The sequence below is a fragment of the Macrosteles quadrilineatus genome, unplaced genomic scaffold (genome assembly GCF_028750875.1).
Source record: "Macrosteles quadrilineatus isolate MER2022 unplaced genomic scaffold, UCM_ALF_1.0 Scaffold_2__2_contigs__length_208266976, whole genome shotgun sequence".
NCBI lineage: Eukaryota > Metazoa > Arthropoda > Insecta > Hemiptera > Cicadellidae > Macrosteles > Macrosteles quadrilineatus.
In genome coordinates, this window is record NW_026542595.1 from 164,287,994 (window position 1) to 164,300,307 (window position 12,314).

General features: G+C 36.2%; 1 protein-coding gene across 3 annotated transcripts in view; it reads left to right on the plus strand.

Annotated features, from left to right (window-relative positions):
* Positions 1-12,314, plus strand: part of LOC128985364 (myelin expression factor 2-like) — a 49,837-nt gene that overhangs the window by 10,634 nt on the left and 26,889 nt on the right. For all 3 annotated transcript variants that reach the window (XM_054404791.1, XM_054404792.1, XM_054404793.1), the window contains exon 2: positions 5,631-5,839. In XM_054404791.1, coding sequence (XP_054260766.1) covers positions 5,631-5,839 — 209 coding nt within the window. The remainder of the gene's footprint in view (positions 1-5,630; positions 5,840-12,314) is intronic.

Sequence of the window (12,314 nt, forward strand, 5' to 3'; positions counted from 1 at the left end):
GTGAATTCCGCGCCTTAAAAAAATTTTTTTGTTTATTAAGATCATAGGAATTGTCTAAAAACGTTTAAAAGAAAAGCCTATAAAGTTCAGTAATACCTTAAGATTCTCTTGTTTACATTTTTATTGTAAACAAAAAAAAACTGTCATAGCTACTTTATTCCCATAAGCCTAATGTTAAAAATTGGAAATTTTAGGTTCGTTTTAAATTGCATTAGCATTATCTAATTAGTCTATTAGCTATTAGTCTAAGTAATTTTGTTAAGTTTGGCTGAAATGCGTTCAGCCGTTATTGAGTGATGTTTCTTTATTTGTTGCATTGAAGTTGATCCCAAAGAGCTTCGCTCGCTCTGCTCAATAACAATAAAACAAAGGAACTAGCAGACATAGGCAGTGCTACCTGTGCGTCAGCTAAGTTGCTGTCAAATAGAAAAAAAGAAAAATTATTGAATTTTTGGAATGGCAATTAAAAAAGACAATAGGTTGTTATTATTATTTAGTTATATAAGTAAATGTATTTCCATGAACACAGTGCTGGTAAGCTAGCGCTTTATAGATTTTTGTGGAGTGTGTGTGTGAGTTTCGTGTGTAATGGGGGTAGTGAAGAGAGTGGAGAGTGATGAGCGGATTGTAGGGTAAAGAGTGGAGTGGAGTGGAGTGGAGAGTAGTAAATTCGACTGCGGATAGTCCAAACAAAGTGCCAAGGTCAGTCAGTGCAAAGGTTGGATCAAGTGCGCCGGTAGTCCGCCGTGATGATAGAATCGGCCTCGTCGATATTTAAACTGAATAGGAAATCATTGACGTGGAATTTAAATACCTTTAATTAGTCACAATCAAAAAAATTGAAATCCCTGAAAATGTTGCATATGTTACGATAGACTAAGTGTGAAACATAGTATGAATTAGTCGTAGAAAAAGTATAATTCACTTGAATTGTGGTGATTCCAACTCTAGAAGAATATCTTGTATTATATATATGTGAAATATTTTGAAAAATGTTATTGTAATTTGTACGGATGTTTATTAATATTGATTTTACGTACAACTGGCGAACAGTGAGGACTCCTATTTCTTTAAATAGAGCGTCAGTTAGGTAACGTTTGCATTTCCCAAATCCTATTTTTTAAATTGATTTTTGAGCAATATTCAATGGTTCCAAGATACTCCTATAACAGCCGCCTCAAGGTATAATACCAAACGAAAGTAGTGATTGAACAAAAGCAAAGTAAGCGATTTTTAATTCCTTAACAGTCAAAACTTCTCTCATGTGTTTGAAGGCAAAAATTTATTTCCTAATTTTATTTCTAACATAATTAACGTGATCCATCCATTTTAATCGTTAGTCAAACAATACACCTAGGTATTTATAAGAGTTGACCTTTTCTATACTTTCACATCTACCTACAAGAATTACTTTGATAATCGTTACATTCGTCAATTTTGAGATTGCCTAAATTGAAGTCTGTACTCTTGCTAATAGATATAGGCTAGGCATGAATTTTGTTTTAGAATCATTTAATGAAAGAACATTTTGATTTAGCCACTTCTTAATCATCATGAGGTCTTGTGTGGCTCTGTCATACAAGACAAATTTGGGCCAGGTCTTTCCTTGCAAGAAAATTAGGCTGTCATCGGCAAATAAAAAGATTTGACCAAAGATGTTTAGTCCAGGGCCCTGTTTCATAAAAATACTAGTCTAGTAATTACTAGTCTAGTAAATACTAGTCCCGTATTTACCTGTCCTACTAATTTGTGTTTCATAAACGTTTTTATACCGCTAGTAAATACTAGTGAAGTTTACTAGTCACGTGACCGAAACTACTAGTCACGTGACCAACTTTACAAGGTAAATTCTCAAAACAAATTTCTAACCTCAATCACGGGTTTTCAAACCATTCATAAAGGGTTTTAATTTTGTTTTCATTTGATACAAAAAGTAAATAGTTGTAGAAACGCAGTGTTTTCTTTAAATTAATAACTATATAGACACATAAGTAAAACAATCACATATTATTTATCAAAACGCTATTATTTATGTTCATCAATGAGCCTGCCGGCGCGGCGCGGCGTCGCGTCGCTGCAATCAACACGGTGATTGTGGTAGCCGGTTGTAGGCCTAGCAGCGGCGCTCAACAGAGTTGGGTAAAAAAGTTGATCTGTTGCTGCCGCATTCACACAATTTGTATGGTTTTTGTTTTATTCTGACATATAAAATTTAGCTTGCTATGATTAAAGAAAAGAAGGCTCAAATTTTGAATGTAATTAAATCGCCTAAGGACATTTTGTTTTGAACGTTTTTAGTACCCTAACCTATGTTTTCAAATATTCGAATGCATAAGAATATTTGGGTTAAAACCCATTTGGTGATATTCTAATTTTGAGTCTACAAACCATAAATAATAAGCCTAAACGTTTATTGATGTAACAAATAATTGCAACGCCGTTACAAGCAATAGAGAAGTAGGTTTTCAAGTATAGTAAAACATGGCATAGGCGCTACGGCAGGGCTTAGCTCAGAGGCAGAGTTCTCGCTTGTCATGTGGTCGGTCCCTGGTCCAAATCTGCGCCACTCTACTTTTTATTGCATTAATTAAACTTTTACATGTTTTTACATTAAAATAACAGCTCTAATCAACATCTATTTTTTTTATTACTTTGAATAACAAATGCAGAATACCAAAATGGATTGAAAGTAATGTTTTTATGATAAGCAGTTAAGTTCAACGCCCAAAAATCAAATATAGGTATACAAAATTGTTAGTACATCACAGGGTTTTAGCTATTTACGGAAGCAAATAATAAGCACCTCAAAAAATACAATGCAACTCCTTTTTAAAATTGCCTTACTATTATTTCCTATTAAAATGTCTTTAAATAAAACCGAGAGCCTTAATTGGGTGTAAAATAATATGATTAATACATTTTTGTACATCTTTGTATTCAAAACGGTATGCGGTTTAAATTTGGTTCCTATCAAAGCTTAAAAAACTTTTCTCTGTGATAGCTAAATAGTTGATATAACCATGAAATTTAACTCAAGTAAAATTAGACTAAAAATTCACAGAAATTGATAACTTAATCATAATTATTCTAATAGGGCGATTGTACGTACATTATAAAATTGAATTTCACTCATGTTGTACCACGCCACATTTATTGATTGTAATTTATATACAGTATAATAATTATCATTTTAGCACTCACAGATCTATTCGTGAGACAATTCGCACTTGCAAAAAGAACTTAATAATTAATTTGTTTTAATGATGTGAGTAATGAAATAGCTCTCTTTCCAAAAATACTAGTCTACTTCAAATAATACGGGTGAAGAGAGGTTGGTAGAAAATAGCAAGTATTTACTAGTGTAATTTACAAGAGTAAAACTTTATGAAACACATTGCTGTCTACACTAGTAAAAACCACTAATAATACTAGTCCCTACACTAGTAACTAGTATTTTACACTAGTAGGTTTTTGAAACGTAGACTTGTAAAATACACTAGTATTACTAGTCCATGGACTAGTAAATACTAGACTAGTATTTTTATGAAACAGGGCCCTGAAATATCTTACTAATATTATAAATCTGAAAGTTTGTGAGTTTGTGTGTGTGTGTGTTGCTCAATCACGTATAAACTACTGGACGGATTGGGCTGAAATTTGGCATGATGATAGCTCACATTCCGATTAACATTAAAGCATATTGTTATCCCAAACATCCTTTCAGGCTCCGCCCCAGTGGCTCTGTAGTTCCCCATGTTAACCTTATGGTTTTTCATATTTAAAAGGAACTAGCTGTAACCCGCGGGCTTTGCCCCGTTTAACTTCTTAATTTTCAAGATTATCTCGTTCGCATGGCTCACTCACCTTTAGGTTGGAGCTCGTTCGCTACGCTCACTCACCTTTAGGTTGGAGCTCGTTCGCTGCGCTCACTTGCCTTGAGGTTAGCTCGTTCGCTACGCTAACTCGCCTCCAGGTTAAAGTTCGTTCGCTACGCTCACTCACCTTTTGGTTGCAAATTAGCTGTTGTCATAAATGTAAAAGAAATAATAGTGCTGCACCCTGTTGGTAATCCTTGTAACTTTAATGCTATTGAACATCATAGAACAGAACCAACTTGTTTAATTGAAACAGCTGTTAAGATTCAATAATTCCATTTCTCATAAGGTTAACATGGGAAACTCCAGAGCCACTGGGGCGGAGCCCGAAAGGATTTTTGAAATAAGAATATGCCTATATGTTAATCGGGAATGTGAGCTATCATCATACCAAATTTCAGCCCAATCCGACCAGTATTTTTCGAGTTTACTTTTCCCATACACACATACAGCAACCACCTCTTTTTTATAATAGTATAGATTAATGAATCTTAACAGCTGTTTCAATTAAACAAGTTGGTTCTGTTCTATGATGTTCAATATAAAAGTTACAAGGATTACCAAGAGTCATTAGTTAAAAAAAAAAATATATATTACTAGTAACATCATTAATGACATTTCATTACAAATTGTGATCTGTTACAAAGGTAGCTTTGGAACCATGCAAGGGAGTTGCCGCAAATACCAATGTCTTCCATTTAAATTCATTGTTAAGCCCCTGAGCTGTGGATATTATTGTAAGAATATATTACTTACGTCAATCAGCTCATTAAGTCGTGAGTTTCACCTCAGTACATGTTTCGACACATTGTCATCATCAGCTGAGTTAGTACTTGTGAATTAAACCTTCACAAGTACTAACTCAGCTGATGATGACAATGTGTCGAAACATGTACTGAGGTGAAACTCACGACTTAATGAGCTGATTGACGTAAGTAATATATTCTTACAAAGTCTTCCATTTTTCTCAATAATTTTGAACGGTCAACAGAATCACATGCTTTTTTAAAACCAAGGAAAATTTATACTGGATGATTTTTTTCTGAAATCGCAGAATTTAATTCTTTATTAATATTGAACAACGCATCTGAAATATTTTTGTCCTGACGAAACCCGTACTGACGCTCACCGAGTATGTTATTGACCGTAGGCCTAAGTGGACAAAAAATGACTGGATCTTTGATGGCCTCAGAGCAGGGGGTGGTTTTTGACACTTCTGATATTTTCCCCACTGTCCTAGGACCTTAAAGCTTTAAAATGAATCCTCAACAGCCACCTTTTACCTAGCCCGAGATATTTTGTGGGGACCGATTAGCTTACGGAATTACATATAGCCTAGCATATAGATGTCTATATATAATGTACAGCTATAGTAGTTTTTCTTCTGATTTACGTCATCTTAAGCGTGAAATATCTCTCCAACCAATGTTCCAACAATTTTCCTAAAAACGTATGTTAGCATATACTTATTAGCAACAATTGGTCAGTGACAAAACATCTCCCCAAAACATTAAAAAATTCCTCACACTAACTTTTTCATGTCACAAATTTTGACGAAAGGTTTTTTTTAACAAAATACATTAATTGTATAATTATTTAATTATATAATTAATAAATACATTAATTAATGAAATAATTAATTGTATAAAAAAAAAACTACGAGTCATGTTTTTTAAGTAACCAGAAGTTACCAGAACTTTTTAGATATGAATAGAACACTAGGTGTGCCAATTCTAATTTTAAGTCTTCCAACAGAGAGGACAGAGTGCGTGACAGAGAAAGGTCTCGCCGAGGGGACCGCCCCAGCAGGTTCTCTGGAGGAGGGGGTGGGGGCGGCGGAGGCTTCCGTGACAGGAGCCCCGTCAGAGAGAGAAGACGAGGCCCCTCAGACAGGCGAGTCTACGTCTCCAACATTGCTTACGAGTTCAGATGGCAAGAGTTAAAAGACTTGTTTAGACAAGAAGGTATGTATTAATGTGTTACAAATTCTTAGGATTATTTATAAGGGTAACACCCTTACCTGAATGGGAAAGAGTCCAATCTGGCACCAGAAACAAAAACCTTTTCGCAGCATACAAAAACATTATCGCCAGAGCTCAATTTGTAAAAATGGGGTGCCGGTACTCTAACCATTTAAATGTGATTTGATTTGTACATATTTATGCCTATATTTTTATCTTTCCAAAAGAGAGGTATCGGAACTCTTTTCCGCCATTTCCCCTCCCCCCCCCCAAAATTGAGCACTGATGGCATATGGGAAATTCGCTAAAAGGGAGGAAGATATATCAGGAATTCAAAATTGACCATCAATATTTCACTGTCACTAAATGCATTTTCAACTTATGTTAAAGACTCGAAGTTTAAGAGAAAGTGGTTTTTAAGCTTAGGCCTAATTGTGGCCAAAAAGTTGTTGCAGTTGCCAAATATGTACCGGTTCATATTTCTCAGTTTCTGTTGATGTTCAGGCTATATGTACTTACTTACTTACTGCCATGGCTCTTGGTACCCAATGAGGTACGTACTTTGCCTCGCCAACACACCAGTGCCTCCAGATTCCACGATCCATTGCTTCTACCTCTCTTCATCCCATTCATCTCATGTCTCTTCTCACTTATCAACACCTCAAGTTGGGCCTTCCAGGAGGTCTTAGGCCTACCGCACACGAGAGACTTTTTGTCGGCCGACTTTTTAGTCGTAGTCGGGAGTCAAAGTCGGCCCCATAGTGGTAAATCTGAGTGCGCACACGAGCCGACAGCAGTAAGACAGTCAGCAGACTGTCTTCAGACTGTCGGGGCAGTTTGGTGCTGACCGATTTTCCCGCCGACTGCTCCCCGACTCAACTGTCGTGTCTTATTGATAAAGGCATGGAGATAAGTTAGGACGCGCACACTGACGACTAAAAAGTCTGCCAGTCTGACAGTCGAGTGCGTTGTTATCATGTGTATTATTATTGTTATTATGATTAGTATTTAATTTGTGTGTTATTGTTATTATTAAGGCTTCGACAACCACCAGTGCAAGTGTTTTGAGGGACGAGAAAGTTGATAAACTTATCGATGAAGTTGAGGCAAGGTTCCCTCTTTATAAAAATACTTTGAAGGAGTATTTGGCCATAATAAAAAAATACCCCCGCTGCAGCAAACCTGCAGACTAAATGACATCCTATTTGCCTGATTTAATTTTGTATTTAATCTATTTCAATAAAATTAGGATAAACGAGGAGTACCTAGGTTTGCTGCTACAGGGAGGGTATTCAGGGTGTGTTTTAGTAAAATAGCTGAGTATAAAATAAATAGATTTGCCAAGTTTTATCAAAATACATCCATAAACAAGCAAACTACAACAGTTTACTTGTTCTACATATAAATGACATGAAAATTTTAACTTTAAATATTTTGGAATTTCCCTGTAACCATTATGATAAAAATTAGCATGCTAAATTATTTGTTTATTAAGCTCTGCAAAATGTTTTCTAAAGAAGTTACGGAATCTTTTGATTTTATCGTAAAAAAATTGGAAATCCCCATTTTTACCCGATAAAACCCCCCATAAATCCCCGTTCTCATAGTCATGCTGGTTTGCGAACTCCTTCGAATAAAATAGATGTAGGGTTACACGTTTGTACCAAATTTCATCAAAATCGGATAATCTTTGCTCGAGTTATCGTGCTAACGGACAAAAATATATGTGTGTGTGTGTGTGTGTGAATTTGAACGGATGGTGTGTTTGGACTCTGGGGATATCAAAACGAAAAAGTAAATCGGTCCCGGGACCAGGTCTTACCATAAGACCTATGGTTATAACTTATTCTCTATATGGGAAATTTGCTAAAATAAGTTATGGGATGAGGTATTTGAAGCCGGGGTATTAATAATTGATCAAAACTACCAACACTCATTCATGAGCACATGACAAATTTGTCCGGATATTTCCTCAAATCCGAGAATATGAGGTAAATCTGGCCTTTCAAGGTTCTCGGACTATAAATTGGATGCACCCAGTATTTTCTATTACGTTTTCTTGCACGAAATCGTATCAGTAAGACACATATGACAGCGGTTTCTGTCAAATACATCATTTTGACACTCGAAAGACGATTAAACAGTCGTGTCGTGTGCGCACCCACAGTCAAAGACCAAACAGTCTTGACGACTTTTCGATTGTCCACCCGACTCCAGCCAGACAGTTGGCAGACAGTCGGCCGACAAAAAGTCTCTCGTGTGCGGTAGGCCTTATACCCTCCGGGTTGTTTGTTAAGGTGTTTTCACTAAGGAGCCCTCTTCCTTTCTAAACACATGGCTCGCCCACCTCAATCTTCTACTTCTCACCTCAGCCACAATATCCCTGTACAACTCTCTCAACTCCCTGTTGTACTTTGCTCTCCATTCTCGATTTTCAAAGGTTAGTCCAAAGAATTTTCTTAGAATCTTAGTCTTCTTCTAGGTAAGAGAAATTGTTTACTTTATATAATTTGTGTCCTATTTCTACATGATTTTTATTATTTAATTGGGTAGCTCTTTTACACTCCATTATCTTGGTTTTGTCTTCATTGATATTTAAGCCTACTTTTTTAGCGGGGTTTGTGAGTTTTGAAACCATAACTTTTAGTTCTTCTTTCTTTTTGGCAACAAGCTAGTGCCACATCATCTGCAAATGCCAGGATATGTATGTTGGTCCCCATAGTAATTCCAGGGCCCTGTTTCATAAAGATACTAGTCTAGTAATTACTAGTCTAGTAAATACTAGTCCCATATTTACCTGTCCTACTAATTTGTGTTTCATAAACGTTTGTATACCGCTAGTAAATACTAGTGTATTTTTAAAAATATGTATTTACCTTCGTCTACAGCTCAATCTGTTGTAACTTGAGTTACGGCCGTTTCGGCATTATAATGCCATCGTCAGACGTTGAACATTCAGCTGAAGTAGCGTCGTCATAGTTGAAACACATAACACGAACACGAATAACATTTTACAATTACTAACGAAGACACAACGAACAGGCCTGTTGCACACACGGTACCGGTTGACATTGCCACGATCTGAACTGGATGCCGACTAGAGGTTAATCCTGCATCGTTCTTTGCGTAGTGGTGTTATCAGCTGACCTTTGTACTCCTGCCTTTTGTCTCTTGTCCTGGTCTAAAATACTATTGAAAATGATGTCTGATTTATATTAATTGTAGTTTGTCATTTAATATTGTGTCATCAAAATTATTTTCTGTATAGGCTCTGTAAATTTTGAATTCTTCTAATGTGTCCAATTTATTTCCTTTCTTGCTTGTGTGGAGTATATCGAGGCCAGTGTTCAGATCATGCATGTCATGGTTTTTGTCAACCAGGTGTTGAGCAAAGGATGATTTTTGTTTGTCGGCTCTTGGACATGGGTGATGTTCTTTGTACCTGGTTCTGAATGTCCGTCCAGTTTTTCCTATATAAAAGCTCGGGCAACTAGCACATTTAATTTTGTATACACCTGACTTCTCACTTTTGTCGATTACATGATCAGAAACGTTTAATTTATTAATTGTCTTGTTGTTGGTCTTGAACGCCAATTCGATACCATGTTTTTTCAATTCTTTCGTAAGTGAGTACTGAATTGAATGTGAGTACTCTACACACACATACTTCTTCTTTTGTGGTGGACGTCTCCAGACTTTTTGTTTTAGCGAATTTCCCTATAGGGAAGTAGCTATTACCGTAGGTCTCATGGTAAGACTTAGGCCCGGGACCGATTTACTTTTTCATTTTGGTGTCCCCAGAGGCCAAAAACACCATTCGTTCAAATTTTTATATATGTATATATATATATATAGATTTATATATATGTGTCCGTGAACACGATAACTTGAGTAATTTTTATCCGATTTTGATGAAATTTGGTTTGAAGGTGTAAGGCGGGATAAACTTGAATGAGTTCGCGATCCAGCATGATCGGATCATGGGAACAGGGTTTTATGGGGTTTTATGGGGTAAAAATTGGTTTTTCTCACTTTTGACCCTCAATACACAAAATTTCCCAATTTTTCTCTAAACCTTCTTAAAGGGCTTTAAAAAACAAACAATTCAGTATATCAAAGTGTTTTTGTACAGTTATTGGTTACGGAGAAAACTAAAAAAATGGTAAATTTAAAATTTCCATGTTATTCTTATGGAGAATATTGTAAAATGTTGTAGTTTGCTTGTTTATGGATATATTTTGATCAAACTTGGCAAATATATTCATTTTATACTAAGCAATACTTATTTTACTTAAAACACGTACTTTATTAGTTTCCTTGTAGCAGCAAACCTAGGTACTCGTTAAACCTAATGTTATTTAAATAGATCAATTGAAAATCAATTCAGCCAAATGGAAATTCGCTTAGACGGCAGGTTTGCTGCGGCGGGGGTATTTCATCTTACTTAATAACCTGTCAATCATATTGCTGTTGTACCCATTAGATAGCGCTATGTGTTTTATCAAATTTAGTTCTTTATTAAAATTGTTGTCTGACATTGGAACATTTAACAATCTATATAACATACTATTATAAGCGGCATATTTCTGTGATGGTGGATGGTATGACGTGTTATGGATGGTTTGGTTTGACGTGGTTGGCTTACGATAAATGCTGAAATCCAATCTATTGTCCAATTTTTCTATTGTCAGGTCTAGAAAATTCATTTTGTTTGACTCCTCAATTTCCATCGTGAATTTCAAATTTGGGGCAATATTGTTTAAATATTTGTGTAATAATTCCAGTTGTCGGACACTACCATTAAACAAAAGAATAGTGTCATCTACAAAAAGTCTGGAGACGTCCAACCACAAAAGAAGAAGTATGTGTGTGTAGAGTACTCACATTCAATTCAGTACTCACTTACGAAAGAATTGAAAAAACATGGTATCGAATTGGCGTTCAAGACCAACAACAAGACAATTAATAAATTAAACGTTTCTGATCATGTAAGCGACAAAAGTGAGAAGTCAGGTGTATACAAAATTAAATGTGCTAGTTGCCCGAGCTTTTATATAGGAAAAACTGGACGGACATTCGGAACCAGGTTCAAAGAACATCACCCATGTCCAAGAGCCGACAAACAAAAATCATCCTTTGCTCAACACCTGGTTGACAAAAACCATGACATGTATGATCTGAACACTGGCCTCGATATACTCCACACAAGCAAGAAAGGAAATAAATTGGACACATTTGAAGAATACGAAATTTACAGAGCCTATACAGAAAATAATTTTGATGACACAATATTAAATGACAAACTACAATATAAATCACACATCATTTTCAATAGTATTTTAGACCAGGACAAGAGACAAAAGGCAGGAGTACAAAGGTCAGCTGATAACACCACTACGCAAAGAACGATGCAGGATTAACCTCTAGTCGGCATCCAGTTCAGATCGTGGCAATGTCAACCGGTACCGTGTGTGCGACAGGCCTGTTCGTTGTGTCTTCGTTAGTAATTGTAAAATGTTATTCGTGTTCGTGTTATGTGTTTCAACTATGACGACATTACTTCAGCTGAATGTTCAACGTCTGACGATGGCATTATAATGCCGAAACGGCCGTAACTCAAGTTACAACAGATTGAGCTGTAGACGAAGGTAAATACATATTTTTAATTAATATCACAGTTCAGGGGCTAAAAATGGATTTTAATAGTGTATTTTACTAGTCACGTGACCAAAACAACTAGTAACGTGACCAACTTTACAAGGTGAACTCTCAACACTAATTCCTAACCTCAATCACGGGTTTTCTGACGCTTCATAAAGGCTTTTAATTTTTTTTTCATTTGATACTAAAAGTAAATAGCTGTAGAAACGCAGTGTCCTCTTTTAATTAATAACTATATAGACATATAAGTAAAACAATCATATATTATTTATCAAACCGCTATTATTTATGTTCATCAATGAGCCCGCCGCCGGCGTGGCGTCGCTGCAATCAAACACGGTCATTGTAAGCCGGTTGTAGGCCTAGTTGCCGCGCTCAACAGTTGGGTGGAAATTGATTTGTTGCTGCCGCCTTCGCAAACTTCAACCAGGACGTGATTGAGCTATGCGAACGAGCTCATCTTGAAAATTAACGAGCATTTGACATAAAACCACATTAGGACAGGACGACATCTGTCGGGCCAGCTAGTTACCTATGTAAGTCAAGCGTGCTTACTTAGCTTAGATTTTTGGGTGGATTGGATGAAAGGTTCTCTTGGTTGGTTCAGGTTTGGGAGCTGTCTGGATTTTGTGGACCATTTTATTACAAATTCTGTTAATTAATCTATTGTTTTCCCACAAGATCATAAAGCCTCCTAAACTATTTACTGAAATTCTCAAGCAGCTTTCATTTGGCATGATTTCGGTGCAAATCTTAAAGTGACCCGGAAACAAAGGTGTACATTCGTCAAAACTAGGCTGCCAAAATGTAATCGAGA